Raw genomic sequence first — 18,540 nt, 5'->3', positions numbered from 1 at the left:
TGGATGAACGGAATACAGCTGGGGTCTTCCATGGAGAACTATGAAATCGGGGATATGTCCCCCTGAAGGTTACGGCCACAGAAACCCAAGAACTTGTTTCTGTTCGAGGCTTTCCTCAGTTCCATAGAAGCTTGATTAGCAAAGGTGGAAAAAGCAGCTCACTGAACATCCCATATTGCATAGGCAGTGGAAAAAAATACACAATTATTTCTTACTCTGTGCTTTGTGTTGCAAGATATTCTCTCACTGTTGGCAAACACGATTCATGGTAACGAGTTCAGATAATGACTATATTTTTTCAGATCTAATCTTTAACATTCTATCTTTTCATCAAACTTATTTTTACTTCATTATATAATTCAAGGACAAATTCTGAGAAATGTCTTTTTAATATGATTGTGAAAATATGAAATATCAAACATGTCTCCTCTCAAGTTCCTCTGAGTCCATTTAAAACAGCTAAAATAAAACTAATAGCTGTTTGATAGGGAAAGATTAAATATTTTTCACAACATACTACTTTTCTGGCTGTCACCCAGTTTTCTTCAACAAGAAAAATTACTACAATCACCATCCTGCACTTTCAGAAAAAGTTAAATACCAGCAGGACCTTCCTCAATATAAGCAATAACAACAGTAAAAATTTCAGTGTAAAGTTCTCTTCTGTAACAGACACGAGAATGCAGTTTTAAAAATTAATAACTTATTTCAGTGAATTAAAGTAGATTTCTAAATAGCTAACATAAATTTCAAGTAAATTAATGAATAGAGAGTCCCTTGGAGGCTGCTGGTCTTACAAATCATTGTCTGTGATCACAGGAGGAAGACAAAAGCTGAAATACTGAATTTCACCACACAGAAGACAGAAGGAGACAGACAACCAAGGCGGAGCCTTCATTAACTCCTATTACTAGCGATATATTGCCAGATTAATAGAAGCTTTGAGATATTATATTATCCAACAAAGTATCCAACAAAGAGCCACCCACATAAAATTATAGTGCATGCTTTGTGTGAATCAACACAGACATACTTGAACAGAATAGTAATGCGTTTTAGTTACCTCAGACAAAATTTCCTTAGCACATCACTTTCGGCATGAGCACTAAGGCTGGCAAACTTCATGGGAAGCTGGACTGCCTCACGGGTGACACCCACCCAACAAGGTATAAGTAGGGATCCGCGAGGGCAGGAGACTGCAGTTTGATTCTCTGTGTCAAGCTGTGCAGCGGGCTTTGCATTTGGGGCTGATACCTGATTACTTCCACCATGAGCTGCAGCATCAAGAGAACGTCTAGTACCTCGTACAGGAGCGGTGGAGGTGGCGGCGCCTGTGGTGGCGGCAGCGGCAGGAGTTCCTCCGTCTCCTGCAGGCGATACGCCTCCTCCGTGATAGGCGGTGGGAGCTACGGTGGGGGAGCATGCAGCATCGGCTACGGAGGGGGCATGGGCGTGGGCAGCCTTGCTGGTGGCTTTGGCGGTGGCTTTGCGGGAGGCTTTGGTGGTGGTTTTGCGGGAGGCTTTGGTGCCGGGGGGGACGTCCTTCTGAGCGGCAATGAGAAGGTCACCATGCAGAACCTCAACGACCGCCTGGCCTCTTACCTGGACAAAGTGCGAAGGCTGGAGGAAGAAAATGCTCAGCTTGAGCACAACATCCGGGAGTGGTACAGGAAACAAGCTCCCAGTGTTTCCAGGGACTACACCTCTTACTACCAGACCATCGAACAACTCCAAAATCAGGTAGGACAGCCCCGACTAACGTGGCTCTGTCTCCCGTGTGCTATTCCTGCCTGCGAGGACTTCCTCCTTCCCCTGGCCCTGGCTCTAAAGGGGTGGGGGGCGGCTCTGTGGCCTCGCTGCTGGGACCGCAGGCAGAGACCTGCTGAGCTGTGCCTCCCATCTCTTGGGTAAGCAAAGCCCCACCCCACAAGCCAAAGGGATGTGCTCTGGGGGCACAGCATGAGGCACTGAGGAGTGCTCCACCAGGCCTAAGCGTGCTGGTGCATGGAACTGAAATCCCACTGTGTACAGGTGGCTCCAAACCAGGCACGTGTGGTTTCCAGTCCTTCCCCCTGCTCCTACCCAGTTGAGCTGGACAGAGTGCAAGGCCAAAGCTCTTGGGCGCGAGATCTGGACTCCCTTTGTCTCTGTACACTCCTACATAGACCATATGGAAGGACCAAGGCCTGCCCTCACAATCGGCTTACATCGTTACCAGAAAAATTAGAGTAAATAGACCATGAAGCAGCACATTGCAGGAAAAGGGCTGAATACATTCCTTGGGACACATGGAGAACTCTCCCTAACTTGAGAAAGAGAAGCAAAGAGTAGGGGATTTGGGAGGATGGTCTGTGATAGCCTCAGTTTCCTTGAAAAGTAAGTTTGGAGCATTACTCTCTCATATGGCCCCTGCATTACTGCAGGAAACAATTCCAAGACCCGCAACAACGCCCTACCAAAGTTTTAGGTCCTCTTTGCTCTTGTCCTGGATGTCTAGAACACAGAAATACTCCTCTCCAACTTCCCCTTTTGCAGATCATTTCTGCCACTGTGGATAACAACAGACTGCTTCTGGACATTGATAACAGCAAGATGACTGCTGATGACTTCCGAATGAAGTGAGTACCTCTCTGTGAAACTTACAGGTCTTTCAAACTGCCCTGAGTGGTTTTACTGAGTTTTCATGTCTTACTGGTTACTAACCTTGGAGAGATGCGTGCTGTTGTGGTTTATCCCTAGCTGGTAACTGAGCACCATGCAGCCACTCCCTCACCACTCCCCCAGTGGGATAGGGAGGAGAATGGAAAAAAACTCATGGGCTGAGATAAAGACAGTTTAATAGGATAATAAAGGAAGATGATGATGATGATAACAATAATAATACAAAAATATGAAACAAGAAATTTACAAATGCAAGTGCTCACCATTTGTGGAACCCCCTCTCGATGCCCAGTCTGTTTCTGAGCAGCGATCCCACCTCCCAGCGAGCTTCCTCAGTTCTATCTGGAGCATGACATTATACGGCAGGGAATATCCCTTTGGCCAGTCTGGGAGAGCTGCCCTGGCTGTGCTCTCTCAGCTTCTTGTGCACCTGGCAGGGCGTGGGAAGCTGAAAAGTCTTTGACTTAGTGTAGACACGACAACCACCCAGCAACAACTAAAACCATCAGTGTGTTATCAACGTTATTCTCACACTAAATCCAAAACATAGCATTGTAGCAGCTACTAGAAAGAGAATTAACTTTATTCCAGCTGAAACCAGGACAGTGCTATTGAGTGTCATCAACTCATTTCCCCATTTCTCTGTCTTTCTTGTGTGTGGTTCAGGTATGAGAATGAGCTGGTCATCCGTCAGACTGTGGAGGCTGATATTAATGGCTTGAGAAATCTCCTGGATGACCTGACTCTGGTTAGATCTTCACTGGAATCTGAGCTAGAGTCCCTGAAGGATGAGCTGATTGCTCTTAAGAGAAACCATGAGGAGGTACGATCCAACGATAAATGGCACAGCCAAGACATAGTCCTTTGACTTGTCCGGGTTCCCAATGTTACATACCAAGTAAATTCAGCCTTACATCATGTGACTACCATTTCTTTGTGCCTTGAGACTGCTTTGCCCACTGTCCCCGAGGGAAGACATGACCTGTGCTCTTTGTTTCTCTCTTTGGACTCTCTGCAGGAAATGAGACAGCTGCAGTCCCAAACTGGTGGCGACGTGAGCGTGGAAGTCAATGCTGCCCCTGGTGAAGACTTGTCAAAGATCCTGAACGACCTGAGAAACGAATACGAGCAGATCATTGAGAAGAACCGCAGAGAGGTGGAGCAGTGGTATGAAGTCAAGGTGCGTAGCAATGCGCAAAGTGGAGTCTCCTTCTGCGGGAAAATCCAGAGACCCTGGTATGGGGTGTATAATGCCTTTGGCTAAAAGGAGGGGGCTGCGCCCCTGCACCTCACTTGCCCAGCTGGGGAATGGGAAGGAAAGAGCTGCGGGGCACAGGCTGCGGTGGCAGAGGGGGAGCAGCCCAGGTCTGATGTGCAAAGGCGGGTGGAACGTCAGGATCCACGCAGCAATGACTAGGCTGTCCTCAATGAGGACAGGATGAAAGGGAGAGGCTCCGCGGCTTTGTTAGTTCTCAGTCAGCAAATGTGCTCCCTGAGGGGGTTTTCTCACTCAGAAAGTGTGTTTGGGCTTTGACTCCTGCAGATTGAAGAAGTCAACCGGCAGGTCACCTCTAGCAGCCAGGATATCCAGACAAGCAGCCACCAGCTCACCGAATTGAGACGTGAAATGCAGAACCTGGAGATCGAACTGCAGGCACAGCTCAGCACGGTACGTGGGGCAGGATCGCTGAGGGCCTGTCCCTCCTTGGAACGGGCAGGCAGGGGGAGAGCTCTGGTCCTAAACTCCTGCATTTCCACTTCCAGAAAAACTCTCTGGAAAACTCCTTGGCAGAAACTGAATCGCGCTACGGCTTCCTGCTGCAACAAATCCAAGGGCAGATTAACTCTGTAGAGGAGGAGCTGGCCAGCATCCGCTGTGAGATGGAGAGTCAGAACCAGGAGTACAAGATGCTCCTGGGCATCAAGACCCGCCTGGAGCAGGAGATTGCTCAGTACCGGGCACTGCTGCAGGAGGGACAGCAAGACATTGTGTACGTATTTCATATTAGAGCAAAGGAATAAAAATGAATCCTTCTGTACTTAATTGCTAATAGAGACTTCTTGTCCATGGAACTACATCAATCCCTTTTTTGACTGAATATCCAGTGGGTTTTGGGTGAATTAATTACTCTCCTTTTACAGGGCCTCCCAAGGAGCTTTCCAAGGAGGTGGAAAATCCTCCCATTCATATTCTTCCACGACCTATTCTCATTCCCAGTGTGGTGACATGACAGGTGAGACAACGCTTTTTTTATTGATATATTTATTAGTGGGTTACATCTACCGCAACAACTACAACATATTTTGTCAGAAAAAAAATTTGTATTTTGGGCTGCACAAGATTCCCAGGTCCAGTAGCCCAGGAATGAGAGAACCTCTTTGTCTCTCTCACAGAGGAATCTGTGGTTAGAATATAGGAAGTCTTGCCCTTCCCTCTACCTAAATATAAACCACAGGTTATAAACTTTACAGGATGGGATATGCTCTTTTGCTGAGTGGAATAAAAAAAATACAGTTCTGAGAAAGTACCTAGGGTATTGCTGGGCTTGGAACCTCTGAGCTTCTCCCTCTTGCTAACACTGTGTGTTAGGTGAAAGAGTTCAGTTCAGCAGGAAAGATCAGATTTTCCTTTAAAGCAATGATTTGCGCTGTCTTTCCACAGGACAGGCAAGAGTGTGCTAGAGCAATAGCAGCGATGCTGGCATCCTCCAACTAAGACGTATTGACCATGGACAACGAACAATTGAACCAAGCACTTCTACAGCCCCGCTGATGCAACTGGAACAAGTTGGAAGGAGTGCCTGGTCATCTGCCTCGTCAGCCCTTCATCCATTCTGCAATGCTTGTCTTACTCAACTTGTCTTTGTCAACTGATTCTTTGTTTAAGGGCTTAAATTCTGCTGATAACACTGCCTCTAATAAAACTTTACTTCTGCAATGCAAATAAAAACACTGTGACTGAGAAATTTAATTTAACAAACTTTGAGCAAGTATTTATCAAACTAAACAATCAAACACAGGTTGTCCTATTGCACTTCGTAACGGTCTCAGAACAACCTATTTTGCACTAAGAAAATGGACACTGTGCTGAGATAATATCGCGGAGTAAAAGGAAATGTCACTAATTCTGAACATGGCTGTACAAAGGCTGTGTGATGTGTGACATCTTCCAAGCTCTGCCTATGGGAACTGTCAGTCAGGTGAGACTGTCAGAACGTTCTGCTGGAAAGCAAGAGGTATAAGGTTGAAAACAAAAATCTATTCTTGACACATTTTTTCTCCTTCCTGTGACATTACAAACCATTTACCATTTTGTTTTCTGATGTCTATTAACAAATTGCTTTCTGGCCCCTTGCCTTGCTGCTTTTTACTAAAAGCACTCCGAATGATGTGAGTGAAAGGAGAAAGAAAATACCAACGATGGGTAACTCTCTGAAGATCATTTAATTAACTGTTAATGTTCTAAACTGTGCTCAATGCCACTACCATGAGTCATCTGAGTCCATTAATCTTTGGCTTTACTTGGCTCACCATAGCTAGAGTTCCTCTGGGAAGGTGTGACTCAGTATAGGTAGTTCCAGTACATATGAGTTTCCTGACATCAAGTATTTCTACACCTTTGACTATGCAAAGAATTACGTACTGCTAACTTCTGTTACGAAATACAGCCAACAAAGCAACGTGCCTGTTTCTGTCAGTGTCGTGCACCAAAAACATTCCTATGTTTTATGACAGAATTTTCAATTTAAATACCAATATAATACCAAGAACCCAATTTTTGTCAGTACACTCAATTGGCTGATACTATGCTTTAAGAGGAATGAGAGACACATTTCATCCACTGAAAGTATTTTCTATATTTTTCTGCTTGAGAAGATAAAATATGCAATGAAATTGGAGGTGAGAGGGCAATACTAAATTAGAACAGGTATTTTATACATATTTTCCTTTGTGAAGATGACAGAAAAGCCCCTTTTTGATCTATAACTGTGTGGATCAGACATACAAAATCAGCCAGGTTTCATTCAATTATAAGTGCCTGCTGTTCCCTTTTCCACCTATCAAATGTGGCTTCTAGTATTGGCTGTTTCATCTAAGACTGAGGGTATTGGTCTGTTAGAGTAATGAAATGAAAGGTTTTCTCATCATAAACAACTTAGAGCAGTGTTATTTAGGTTAGATCTTCTTTCAGTAATCATGTGGCTTGGCTCTGCCATCACAATATCGTAACTGCAGTCTGCAGTAAGTATCCACAAAAGAGATACTTTCTATTCATGTTGAAAAACTGGCTTTTCAAACTGACTTTTTTCAGTCCAGCATCAGGATTTGTATGAACCAAAGCCCTTCTCCAAAGGAAAAAAAGCTCATTTCAGGTTTTAACAGTACAGAAAGTAATATAAAGCAAATGCAAACACAACTTTCATCTCCAAAGGCTGCCGGAATTCATTCACATCTCAGCTGTACTTAACATAGCCAAAACAGATTAAAAAGACATCTTTTTTGAGGCAGGATTATGGAAACTTGAACTGTAGTTAGTGTATATAAATAAGCGCTGAAAGGTTATTTTGCTTACTTCTGATCTTCCAGAAGCACAGAGAAGTACCAGAATGATCAAAAATACAGTCTTCCACATCCAGGGATCTCAAGGCAACACCAGAGCTGCAGTATGTCTTTCCCCATTTCTGAACCAAGTTTGAGAGTGTAAGGTCTTTGCGAAACAGGCAGCACTATGAAGAGTCTTAAGCTAAATCCGCAAAACCCAAGCTATGCAAAATCTTCAGACTGAAAGGAGCAGACACACTGCACAACTGCCAGTGGCTGCAGCAGGATTAGATCGCTGGTGGAGCCCTCCTGCTGCTGCCAGTACAATGCCTTTCACGTATCCCACCAGTTCATGAAGCACTAACCTCCAGCTAAGAACGGGTCAGGGGCTTTACTGAGGAAAATGCATGGAACACACCATAGGCATGCCAAAAGCACAGCATGCTGCACTGCCTCCATCCGAGGCTGGCAGATGCTCCAGAAACCTTGTAATGTGTTTGATCGGGTATCTTGATATCACTGTTTGCTCCTGGCACTCACTTCATGTCATCCATGGTTCTTAGAAAAAGCAGTACAGTTGCTTATTGTTCTGAAAAGATCTACAGGAAAGAAAAAAAAGGGCTTTGGCAGGGAGGAATTTAGAACTCAATCAGTTAACATCATTGATAACAATAGCATATTCCAGCAGGTAGAGAGAAAGAGACCAGGAAAGGGTTGCTATACTGGAAGAGCTTAATTTCTCTTGGGAATTACTTTTAAACTTTCCCTTTTTCAGTGGTAGGAAGAACTACTGAACTAACAACTTAGATAGACTGTATAATTAAAATAGCTCACATTTAATAGGATTTTCTGTAGGTCTACAGATGTGCAAGGTATAAAGGTCCATCCCAGGGAGTCACATAAGAGAAAAGTAAGAACAGGATCTGGGACTATGGAAGTGGTTCAAACTGAAGAAATGCACAGGTGAGTGATGCTGAAGGGTGATGGGCAACGGATGAGGAATGCACAGATGGAGTTGCTGATGAAACTCCTGGGAGCAGCACTCTTCTCACAAAGACCACAGTTGACTCATTTGTTGTAGCACAGCTAATTACCAGTAATTGTTTCTGAGGTTCTCCTCTCCCTCTTGTGTGACTAAGGACACATATCCAGTAATGGCATCATAGCTGCTGCAGAAACCACTGACTACTTTTGTTTCTTTCGCCAATTCAGAGTATCTGTTTGTGGCTCTGCATCCAATTTCACCAGTGAGTAAACAGCACTTGGAAAGGCTTCATAACACTGCTACTTCAACCAAAGTATTTGGATGTACAGAGGTTCTTAAGGTGCATTATGAGCAAAAAGTCTTCCAGGGGAGGATGTGATCTCAAAGGTCTAGCAGTATCTTCAAATGGTTGAGGAGCCTCTATACCCTCTACAACAGAAAATGCCTGCCCTGTTTCTGTCGTTGCAAGGGTTATGAATGTTAATGGCACCTTAAGAGACCTGGGTCTTGGCTTGTGAATAAATTGGTGTGTCCAGATTGGCTCACAACAGCCATCTCAGGCCGAAGAGCTGTGTCCACAGGGTGGCAGACCCAAAATGCGCAGCAGACATGGAAATACCCATGAGTTGCAGAATGGAAAGTCTAAAGTTTAAGCCTTTGTGATACACTTGCAGCAGTAAGTATACTTAGATCAGCTAGTCAAAAAAAAGAAGATGGACAGAGAGACAGAAAAGAGGTGTCTGTTGATGGAATGGAATTACAGCATTAGGAAACATTTGGAATTGTTGGGTCAGAAGTTATGATGCAACAAAGCCGAGAAGGAGATACAAAATCAACACCTCTGGCATTAATGCCAATCAGCAATAAACATCTCATAGGGAAGAATAAAGGTGCATTTCAACAATGTAATGAGGAAAATATGACTAAGTAATCACACCCTGTGAGAAAATAATTTTTATTTTTTAATAATGATGACTCAGTCTCAATAACATATGCAAAGCAACTGGTTCTGACGTGCAGATAATTAGAGAGCTACCAATAAAAGAACAATCATAATTATGAAGATCAAAGTACTACATTATCTCCAGCATATCTATGAAAATGTCTGTAGGGGTATCAAGAAAGAGGGTAAATGGCTTTCCATGATTCTGCAGTCAGCCATAACATGCTTTAGTAACTTTTATGGGTCTTATAATCATTGTGGCTAAGAGAGAAAATGTTGTTCCAGCCACAACTGCAGCTGTGTGTAAGATCATAAATGAAGAAACCGACAATGAAATTATCTAGTAATTTTAAACTCCCAAAGAGAGATGAATTCCTATCAAAGTATAACTCTCACGTAAAGAGGCCCCTTGTCTTTCAGGCTTAGAATTGATGTTTTCCAAAAGTTATTTAAAGGAATTTTTTTTTTTCCCAAAGAAGAGTTCATCACATCCTGTTCCCTTACAGAAACACTGCAATTGTGCAGCAGTGTTGGAGAGACAAAAGATAGAAGGTAAGGGGGATCTAAAGGGTCATCAGAGCTGAGTCTCTACTATACGAGGATAAAATCCCTACCATCAATTGATCAAGGTCAATCTCAAAACTGTTTCTCTTCTCCACCCAAAGCTCACACAATGGAAGCCCCTTCCAGACCCTCATGGATAAAAAGCTCCTCTTAGTTGCCAGTCCAAATACACTCAAAACCAGATCATGTCCTTTCCTACATGGACAACAGGAATGTCCTTTATTTTAAATAACCCTGGTATGTCCTTCCTTGAGAGCAAGCTGATAATCATCCTAGCCTCCGTTTTGTTAAGTTGAAAAGCTGAATCCTTGTGCTCTCCTCTCCCACGACAGACTCAGTGATGCCCTATAGATTCTACACATCTATTTCAGTTTATAATAGTCGTCGAGTGACTGTAAATTTGCACAAAATTTTAAAAAGTCACAACTTTAAAATTACATCATTGCATGTCCACCGCTCTGTGCAAGGCATAGGATTATTTCCTGAAAGTGATACTACCAGAGTTTGGTGAAAACAGAAATACCATTGCTTCTTCAAAGGTTGTTCTATTGAGATTTACCACTAAACATTCTGAAAGACAGTACACACGACAAGCTTTCTTTGTACGGAAGGACCTAAATTCTTAGAGATTCTGTTTCCAAAAGTGTCGGTTACTGGTAGTTCTGCAGGCAAAATGAAACAAGACTCATGCACAGGGTGCCTGAGTTCATATTTCTACAACTCTGAAATTATAACAGAGTAACTAGGTGGTGCTTTCAGCACCGGTTCTTAGGACAAAAAATGACTACAAAGAACAAAGAGGAACTATTAAAATGATTCTCACTCACTGAGTAGCCAGCAACATACTATCTGAAATAAAATCTAACACACAGCCACCCACCTGAAATTATAGAGTACGGTTTGTGTGAATCAGCAGGCAAACACAATACCTATGGGGAGGGCTGTCCCAAGCCCCAAAAGAAATTCCCCTTAGCACATCACTTTCGGCATGAGCACTAAGGCTGGCAAACTTCATGGGAAGCTGGACTGCCTCACGGGTGACACCCACCCAACAAGGTATAAGTAGGGATCCGCGAGGGCAGGAGGCTGCAGTTTGATTCTCTGTGTCAAGCTGTGCAGCGGGCTTTGCATTTGGGGCTGATACCTGATTACTTCCACCATGAGCTGCAGCATCAAGAGAACGTCTAGTACCTCGTACAGGAGCGGTGGAGGTGGCGGCGCCTGTGGTGGCGGCAGCGGCAGGAGTTCCTCCGTCTCCTGCAGGCGATACGCCTCCTCCGTGATAGGCGGTGGGAGCTACGGTGGGGGAGCATGCAGCATCGGCTACGGAGGGGGCATGGGCGTGGGCAGCCTTGCTGGTGGCTTTGGCGGTGGCTTTGCGGGAGGCTTTGGTGGTGGTTTTGCGGGAGGCTTTGGTGCCGGGGGGGACGTCCTTCTGAGCGGCAATGAGAAGGTCACCATGCAGAACCTCAACGACCGCCTGGCCTCTTACCTGGACAAAGTGCGAAGGCTGGAGGAAGAAAATGCTCAGCTTGAGCACAACATCCGGGAGTGGTACAGGAAACAAGCTCCCAGTGTTTCCAGGGACTACACCTCTTACTACCAGACCATCGAACAACTCCAAAATCAGGTAGGACAGCCCCGACTAACGTGGCTCTGTCTCCCGTGTGCTATTCCTGCCTGCGAGGACTTCCTCCTTCCCCTGGCCCTGGCTCTAAAGGGGTGGGGGGCGGCTCTGTGGCCTCGCTGCTGGGACCGCAGGCAGAGACCTGCTGAGCTGTGCCTCCCATCTCTTGGGTAAGCAAAGCCCCACCCCACAAGCCAAAGGGATGTGCTCTGGGGGCACAGCATGAGGCACTGAGGAGTGCTCCACCAGGCCCAAGGCTTTCCCTCACAATCAGCTTTTTTTATAAGGAGACAAATTACAGCACCAGGGACACAGACTACAGTCCCTTATTCACTGAGTGCAGAGACACATAGGTGTTGGTGATCTCACGGCATAAATGTTCTATTCTTCCCTCCATCAAAATATTCCTTTATCAGAATGTTTGGGGAAGCCAAAATCTTGCCATTCTGGTGGCACCATATTTCAACTTCCTTCTACGGCCCCTGCACAACTGCAGGAAACAATTCTATAGACCTGCAGCAAAGCCCTACCAAAGATCTGGTTTTCTTTCTTCTTGTCCTGAATGTCTAGAACACAGAAAGACTCCTCTCCAATTTCCCCTTTTGCAGATCATTTCTGCCACTGTGGACAATAACAAACTGGTTCTGGATATCGATAACAGCAAGATGACTGCTGATGACTTCCGAATGAAGTGAGTACCTCTTTGTGAAGCTTGCATTTTTCATGTCATGAATTTTAGGAGATTCATGAATGGAGGTGATGATACCCTGTCCCAAGTGGATTGACCAAGCCTAGGCATTGTAATGAAATGAATGTGTAATGCTTCTCTTTTCCATGGTACAGGTATGAGAATGAGCTGGTCATCCGTCAGACTGTGGAGGCTGATATTAATGGCTTGAGAAATCTCCTGGATGATCTCACTCAGACTCGGTCTTCACTGGAATCTGAGCTAGAATCCCTGAAGGATGAGCTGATTGCTCTTAAGAGAAACCATGAGGAGGTACGATCCAACAATAAATGGCACAGCCAAGACATAGTCCTTTGACTTGTCCGGGTTCCCAATGTTACATACCAAGTAAATTCAGCCTTACATCATGTGACTACCATTTCTTTGTGCCTTGAGACTGCTTTGCCCACTGTCCCCGAGGGAAGACATGACCTGTGCTCTTTGTTTCTCTCTTTGGACTCTCTGCAGGAAATGAGACAGCTGCAGTCCCAAACTGGTGGCGACGTGAGCGTGGAAGTCAATGCTGCCCCTGGTGAAGACTTGTCAAAGATCCTGAACGACCTGAGAAACGAATACGAGCAGATCATTGAGAAGAACCGCAGAGAGGTGGAGCAGTGGTATGAAGTCAAGGTGCGTAGCAATGCGCAAAGTGGAGTCTCCTTCTGCGGGAAAATCCAGAGACCCTGGTATGGGGTGTATAATGCCTTTGGCTAAAAGGAGGGGGCTGCGCCCCTGCACCTCACTTGCCCAGCTGGGGAATGGGAAGGAAAGAGCTGCGGGGCACAGGCTGCGGTGGCAGAGGGGGAGCAGCCCAGGTCTGATGTGCAAAGGCGGGTGGAACGTCAGGATCCACGCAGCAATGACTAGGCTGTCCTCAATGAGGACAGGATGAAAGGGAGAGGCTCCGCGGCTTTGTTAGTTCTCAGTCAGCAAATGTGCTCCCTGAGGGGGTTTTCTCACTCAGAAAGTGTGTTTGGGCTTTGACTCCTGCAGATTGAAGAAGTCAACCGGCAGGTCACCTCTAGCAGCCAGGATATCCAGACAAGCAGCCACCAGCTCACCGAATTGAGACGTGAAATGCAGAACCTGGAGATCGAACTGCAGGCACAGCTCAGCACGGTACGTGGGGCAGGATCGCTGAGGGCCTGTCCCTCCTTGGAACGGGCAGGCAGGGGGAGAGCTCTGGTCCTAAACTCCTGCATTTCCACTTCCAGAAAAACTCTCTGGAAAACTCCTTGGCAGAAACTGAATCGCGCTACGGCTTCCTGCTGCAACAAATCCAAGGGCAGATTAACTCTGTAGAGGAGGAGCTGGCCAGCATCCGCTGTGAGATGGAGAGTCAGAACCAGGAGTACAAGATGCTCCTGGGCATCAAGACCCGCCTGGAGCAGGAGATTGCTCAGTACCGGGCACTGCTGCAGGAGGGACAGCAAGACATTGTGTACGTATTTTGTTTTGCAAATAAGGGCGTAAATTCTATCACAATCTTTTCTCTGTTGGGACTCACAGAAGACAGAGTAGAGTGTTTTATCAGCCTGTAGTTGCAACCTAAATACAATAGATTTTTTCACAGCATCTGTATTGAAATGTATATATTATAAATTTAGTAAACACATCAAACCAGAGGGAAACAGGGAGCATATAATTACTGACATATTTTCAGTCAATCAGTTCCTCTTGGCCTGTTTGTGCAGAGTGACTTCATGCAAAACCAAGCTGTAATATACTGCTTTCTGTCAGCAGATGAGCAAGCACAGCTGGGCTGAGAGTAGAAGAATTCTACTTCTGCAGTCTTTTGTTGTTTCTGCTTCTACAACTTTCTAGGAAAATATAGCTGAAGGGAATGAAATTAAAAAAAAAGTAAAGAAATATTTGCAAGGTCCAGGAAAAGCTGAGCTGTTACATGCACATGTTATGTCACAATATGTCTCTTTATGAATGTATTTATCATTGCCTTCATTGAAACTCCTTTCCTTACACAGATCGTCTCAAGGAGCTCTCCAAGGAGGAGGAATGTCCTCCCACTCTTATTCTTCCACTTCTTACTCTCATGGGCAGTCTTGTGACAAGACAGGTAAGAAACATCTTCCAAAGAGGATCCTAATTTATCCTGTCCCCATGGCTGCCATATTTGGTGTTTCTTCTCTTCTCCTGTTAATACTATCCATTGTGTTATGGCTTCCACATTTGCAATTGCAAAAGGGATTAAACCATTCACAATCAAATCTCCTAATGTCAAGGTGTCTTAGCTTCAGTTACAGAAACAGGCTAAGCTCCATTCCCATGCTTTTGCTAACACAGATGGACATTTTAATGAGGGATACATCTGAAATGTCAGTGCTGCAAGAGATTCTCAATTTCCCCATCAGAATAATGGTTTCTTCTCTCTTTCCACAGGGCAGTCAAGAGTGTGTTAAGATTCCACCGGTGTGTTGGTCTTCCCTGATCTACTTACTGCCATCTGAGCAGCCTGGCCTACAACACGATAATACACTCAGCACATGCACTGAGTACCTACCCAACGCACAGGTTGCTCTACAAATGGTATTCATGAAGCCAAGATGAATAATTTCTAGGACTCTTCTAAAATTACTACTTCTTCCTTTTTATTTTGTTCTTCACATGCAATCACTGTATCTGCATACATTTACCTGCAGTGCAATTAGTGACCTATCTTTTGCTGATAACAATGCCTCTAATAAAACTTTACTTTTCTGCAATGCAAACTGTGTGTCCAACAATCTATTTGGTATATTAATATAGTATTTAAATTTAGGTGGAACAAAAGAGCTATACCTTCACAGAGAAATTAAAATTAGATATATTATGTAATATGGCCCCAAAGAAAATTGCAGATCCTAACTTAATCAGATGATGCCTGGATAAAATATTGGGGATTGAGGAATACATTCACATTAAACTCAAGAGTGACACCTATAGGGAAAAAAAAAGGATGGGTGAAACCCTTTTTCATAGCGTACATTGCAAGGGATGTGCAAGTAGTTGATATGTCAGTTCAGCAGCTGAACTGAAACAATCAGGGTTAATTAAACCCCAAATTTCAGGAAAATTTTGGCAAATCAAAACCATTTTCTTTTGGGTCACTGAATGAGAACTCAATCATATTCAGGCAGCCCTCTCTTCCCAACTTTTAGATGAGGGCTCCAATTAATCTTGCTCATTAAAAGCAAAGGATTAGATCAGGAAATGAGTGATGAGTATTCAAAGAAGTTCTCCTTATAACACAAAGTTCAGTTGTTAGGACTATTCCTCCTGGTGTGTTGGAAGATCTGGGCTCAGGTCTTTTACCTGATGGTTCAAAATAAAGGAAGTGTGTTCTCTTACTTCGTAAGACATTACTCCTGGCTCCGTGGCTATACAGTGTTCTGTGGGAGGATGGCAAGGTGGAGGCAGGGTTCAATCTTCCTTACCAAAACAGCTCCACTTCATGTAACACACCAGCACACTTTGGGCTTGACAGAGGAAGAAAAATCAGTGAAATATCTTACTCATAGAAAACTTGCAAATCTGTATTTCAGTCTTGATTTGCAGTGAGCTGAGAAAGTAGCTGAACAGGGTCTACCACATATCTGGTGAGTGATTTGAGTGCCGCCCTGTAACAAATAAGGGTGGGTCTCACAAGCCTTCATTGTTCTCTGAACAGCACACAAACCACTAACATTTTTTATTCTGTCAAATGGCTTTGCACTTGCACTTTGGTTTGCAAACAGGTACAGGTCAGGCAAAATATAATCTTTTTGCATAACAATGTATTATTTAAAAAGGCATCAAACTGTCTACATGTTACAATCCAAAGCTGAATTCTCAGCACAGCAGAAAAAAGAGATGAGTCTTGGAGAAGCTATTTCCCTAGAAAACATAGGGAACAGAATGTTTCTGATCCCAGAAAGGAGCCAATTGTGTTCTAGGCTGTCTGTCAGGAACGTTCTCGAGTCTCCTGCTTCCCTTCTGCTGTCTCTCTTAAGTGGGAAGGGGAAAACCCTCCATGCTGGGTGTGCTGCCCTCAGGCTCTGAAGAGCTTTTTACCAGTCATGGACTGAGGGTGCGCCCACCGCTGAGCTGAGCTGAGCTGAGCTGAGCCGAGCTGAGCCAAGCCAAGCACACTTGCCTCTGGCTTTCCTTTGACTTTGCTGGAGGGAGTTACTAGGCAGGACTTAACAGAGCATAGTTTGCCCATCGTAATACCAAAGCCCATCAAAACAAGACGGTGTGAGCTGAAATCAGTCTACATTTGCAGCATCGATACAAGGGAATATCGTACTCTGCTCGTCTGTGGTTCAATACAGTCCTGTTCCTCTGGCTAACCACGCAGCAGAAACATGTCCTACAGGTTGGTACAAGGGAGAGGCGTGTCAGTCCGTACAGCGAGTCGGTTCGCACAGCATCCTCTAGTGGCAAATTCAGAAAATATACAATGGGATTTGTGCCAGAAACTGTTCAATGCAGTCTCAAAATTCAGTTCAAGCCTCTGACCTGGGAAACAGTTAGGCCAAGGAAAGAACAGCTTAAATAATACTACATAGATATGTTTTTCACAGGGGTAACATTGTGACACTGGATGAGGTAATAAACCAAACGAATAGATAGAGAGTAAAAAAGCTAGAAGTTAATTCATTATGAAGGACAGGGAAGAGGAAGAAAGGACCTATCTGTTTCATGTAATTCTGCCTGAAAGTTTAGAGGTAATTCCATATGAAATCAGCAAATTCAGATTAAGTCAAAACCTCCTGGATTGTTCTTGCATGTCTTTAATTAGCATTGAAGTAATTTTGTCTATGTTTTTAACTCATTTAGTAGCAACAGTGGCTGCCACAGACAGACAGGGAGCCTGGTATTACCAAGTGATGAGGAGAAGAATTTTATTAAGAATGAATTAAGGTTCAATTAAATGGTGCTGTGTTTAAAAAACAGGCCTGTAGGGGGAACTGTGGAGATACTGACATTTTGTACTGTTACTATTTCCAAAGGCAATCAAAGGTATTACGCATTATAATCTTTGGGTGTGTCTGAGTTTCTTAATTCTGGAAATTAACCATCTCCACCTGCATAATGTAACATTTTCAGGAGGTTAGATGAAGATGAGAGGGGGGAATAGCTGGATAGAGAAGAATCCAAACCAAGAACCAGAAGTCAGTGGACTGAATTCCCTGAGGGGCTTCATGCTGGGTCAGGACTACCAGGTACCTGCAGGATCTAGACCTGCAGCAAATGTTTTTGTTTGCAGAGTCAGCTGCCAGGTATGGACAGGTACGCAGCCCGTTGCTTCCAGTCTTGCGGCTTTGTGCACACTCTTTCCAAAGTCTCTGGGCTACAAGGAAATGGTGTGATGGAGGCAGCGCCGGCTGCCTGCAGCCTGGCCAGGCCCTTTCACTTCAGACAGACAGCCCTTTGCAAGGTAGACTTCCCTCTGGGCCCCCACTGCTGTCTCAAGTAATGAAACAGGAAAATCTGTGATTCGCTGTGCCTCTGATAAAAAATCACTTTTGTGATATTTCTCACATTTACCAGCCTACCGTAATCATGAAAAATAACAGCAGTCCAGTTAAGCAAGTACAAAAATTCTTGTAGGAAAATCCTTTCATTCCATATTCCAAGTAACACATTTCCATTGTTTCATGTAATACATGACATTTTGGAGTGGCAATCCCAACAAACGCCTGAATTTCTTTACGTATTTTCACACTATGACAGACACTAGGCAAATGCTCTCTCGTGGTTGATACGGTGAACGTGTGATTTCAGGTGCACTGGACTTGATTTTCATAACTTATTTAGTACTGCCTAAAGAGAGGTTTATGCACACTGCAATTATTCCTAATAACCTGCTATTTATGAGCCCACGCTCAGAGATGCATTGCAAAGACTGGCTGCAGGGAACACCTTTCCACTGGCATGCACTCCTGTGCTTCAACAACCCTGGCAGCAGGAGTGCGACTGCGGATCAAAGGCACTTACAGCCTTACTAATCAACATTTTCTTACAACGTTTCTAATCCTAGTTCAGTTCTTTCCCACAACCTGATGTCAGACTGTCGAAAATTATAGCAGTACCAAAAAGTTCATCGTGATTACACAAACGTAAAGATGTTAAACACATGCTGGCAACTCCTTTCTGGTGAAAAGCTGGTAGAAATCATGTCACCAGGCTCTTACAGGTTTTATTAGTTATTAAAGCTGAATCCACTGGAAAAGAGTGAAAAGGCACTCAGTGAGTATTTCAATCAGCTCGATTTGGTGGTGGTGGGCTGCCCAAAATATCTGGACAGTTGGCACAGACCTTAGTGTTTAATGAAAGGAAGATGTAAAGCTGAAAACAAGTGTCAGAGGCTGGTGGAAAACCATGGCGCTCAGTCACAGTTAAGAGCCAGGACTGTCGGGAAGGTAACCTACCTGTTACACACAAATACTGTGAAATTTGCCTATAAAATACTTCTTTTTGAAAAGGACGCAAACTGTTAGAGTAATTAGAAA

General features: G+C 44.3%; 2 protein-coding genes across 2 annotated transcripts; both read left to right on the top strand.

Moving 5' to 3' along the window:
• Positions 1-1,269: 1,269 nt before the first annotated feature.
• LOC129195645 (keratin, type I cytoskeletal 13-like) lies at positions 1,270-5,489 on the top strand. Its single transcript, XM_054801899.1, has 8 exons — positions 1,270-1,740; positions 2,536-2,618; positions 3,328-3,484; positions 3,680-3,841; positions 4,205-4,330; positions 4,426-4,652; positions 4,804-4,895; positions 5,324-5,489. The coding sequence occupies exons 1-8, from the start codon at positions 1,270-1,272 to the stop codon at positions 5,341-5,343; spliced, it is 1,338 nt and encodes a 445-aa protein (XP_054657874.1). The 3' UTR covers positions 5,344-5,489.
• Positions 5,490-10,854: 5,365 nt separating this feature from the next.
• On the top strand, positions 10,855-14,466 carry LOC129195646 (keratin, type I cytoskeletal 16-like). Its single transcript, XM_054801900.1, has 8 exons — positions 10,855-11,325; positions 11,931-12,013; positions 12,166-12,322; positions 12,518-12,679; positions 13,043-13,168; positions 13,264-13,490; positions 14,032-14,123; positions 14,447-14,466. Exons 1-8 carry the CDS (start codon positions 10,855-10,857, stop codon positions 14,464-14,466), a joined length of 1,338 nt encoding a protein of 445 aa, XP_054657875.1.
• Positions 14,467-18,540: the final 4,074 nt, after the last annotated feature.

Source organism: Grus americana, chromosome 22 (genome assembly GCF_028858705.1).
Source record: "Grus americana isolate bGruAme1 chromosome 22, bGruAme1.mat, whole genome shotgun sequence".
In the NCBI taxonomy this organism is placed as follows: domain Eukaryota; kingdom Metazoa; phylum Chordata; class Aves; order Gruiformes; family Gruidae; genus Grus; species Grus americana.
Note: the sequence above shows the minus strand (reverse complement) of the source record. Positions and strands in the feature narration are given on the sequence as shown.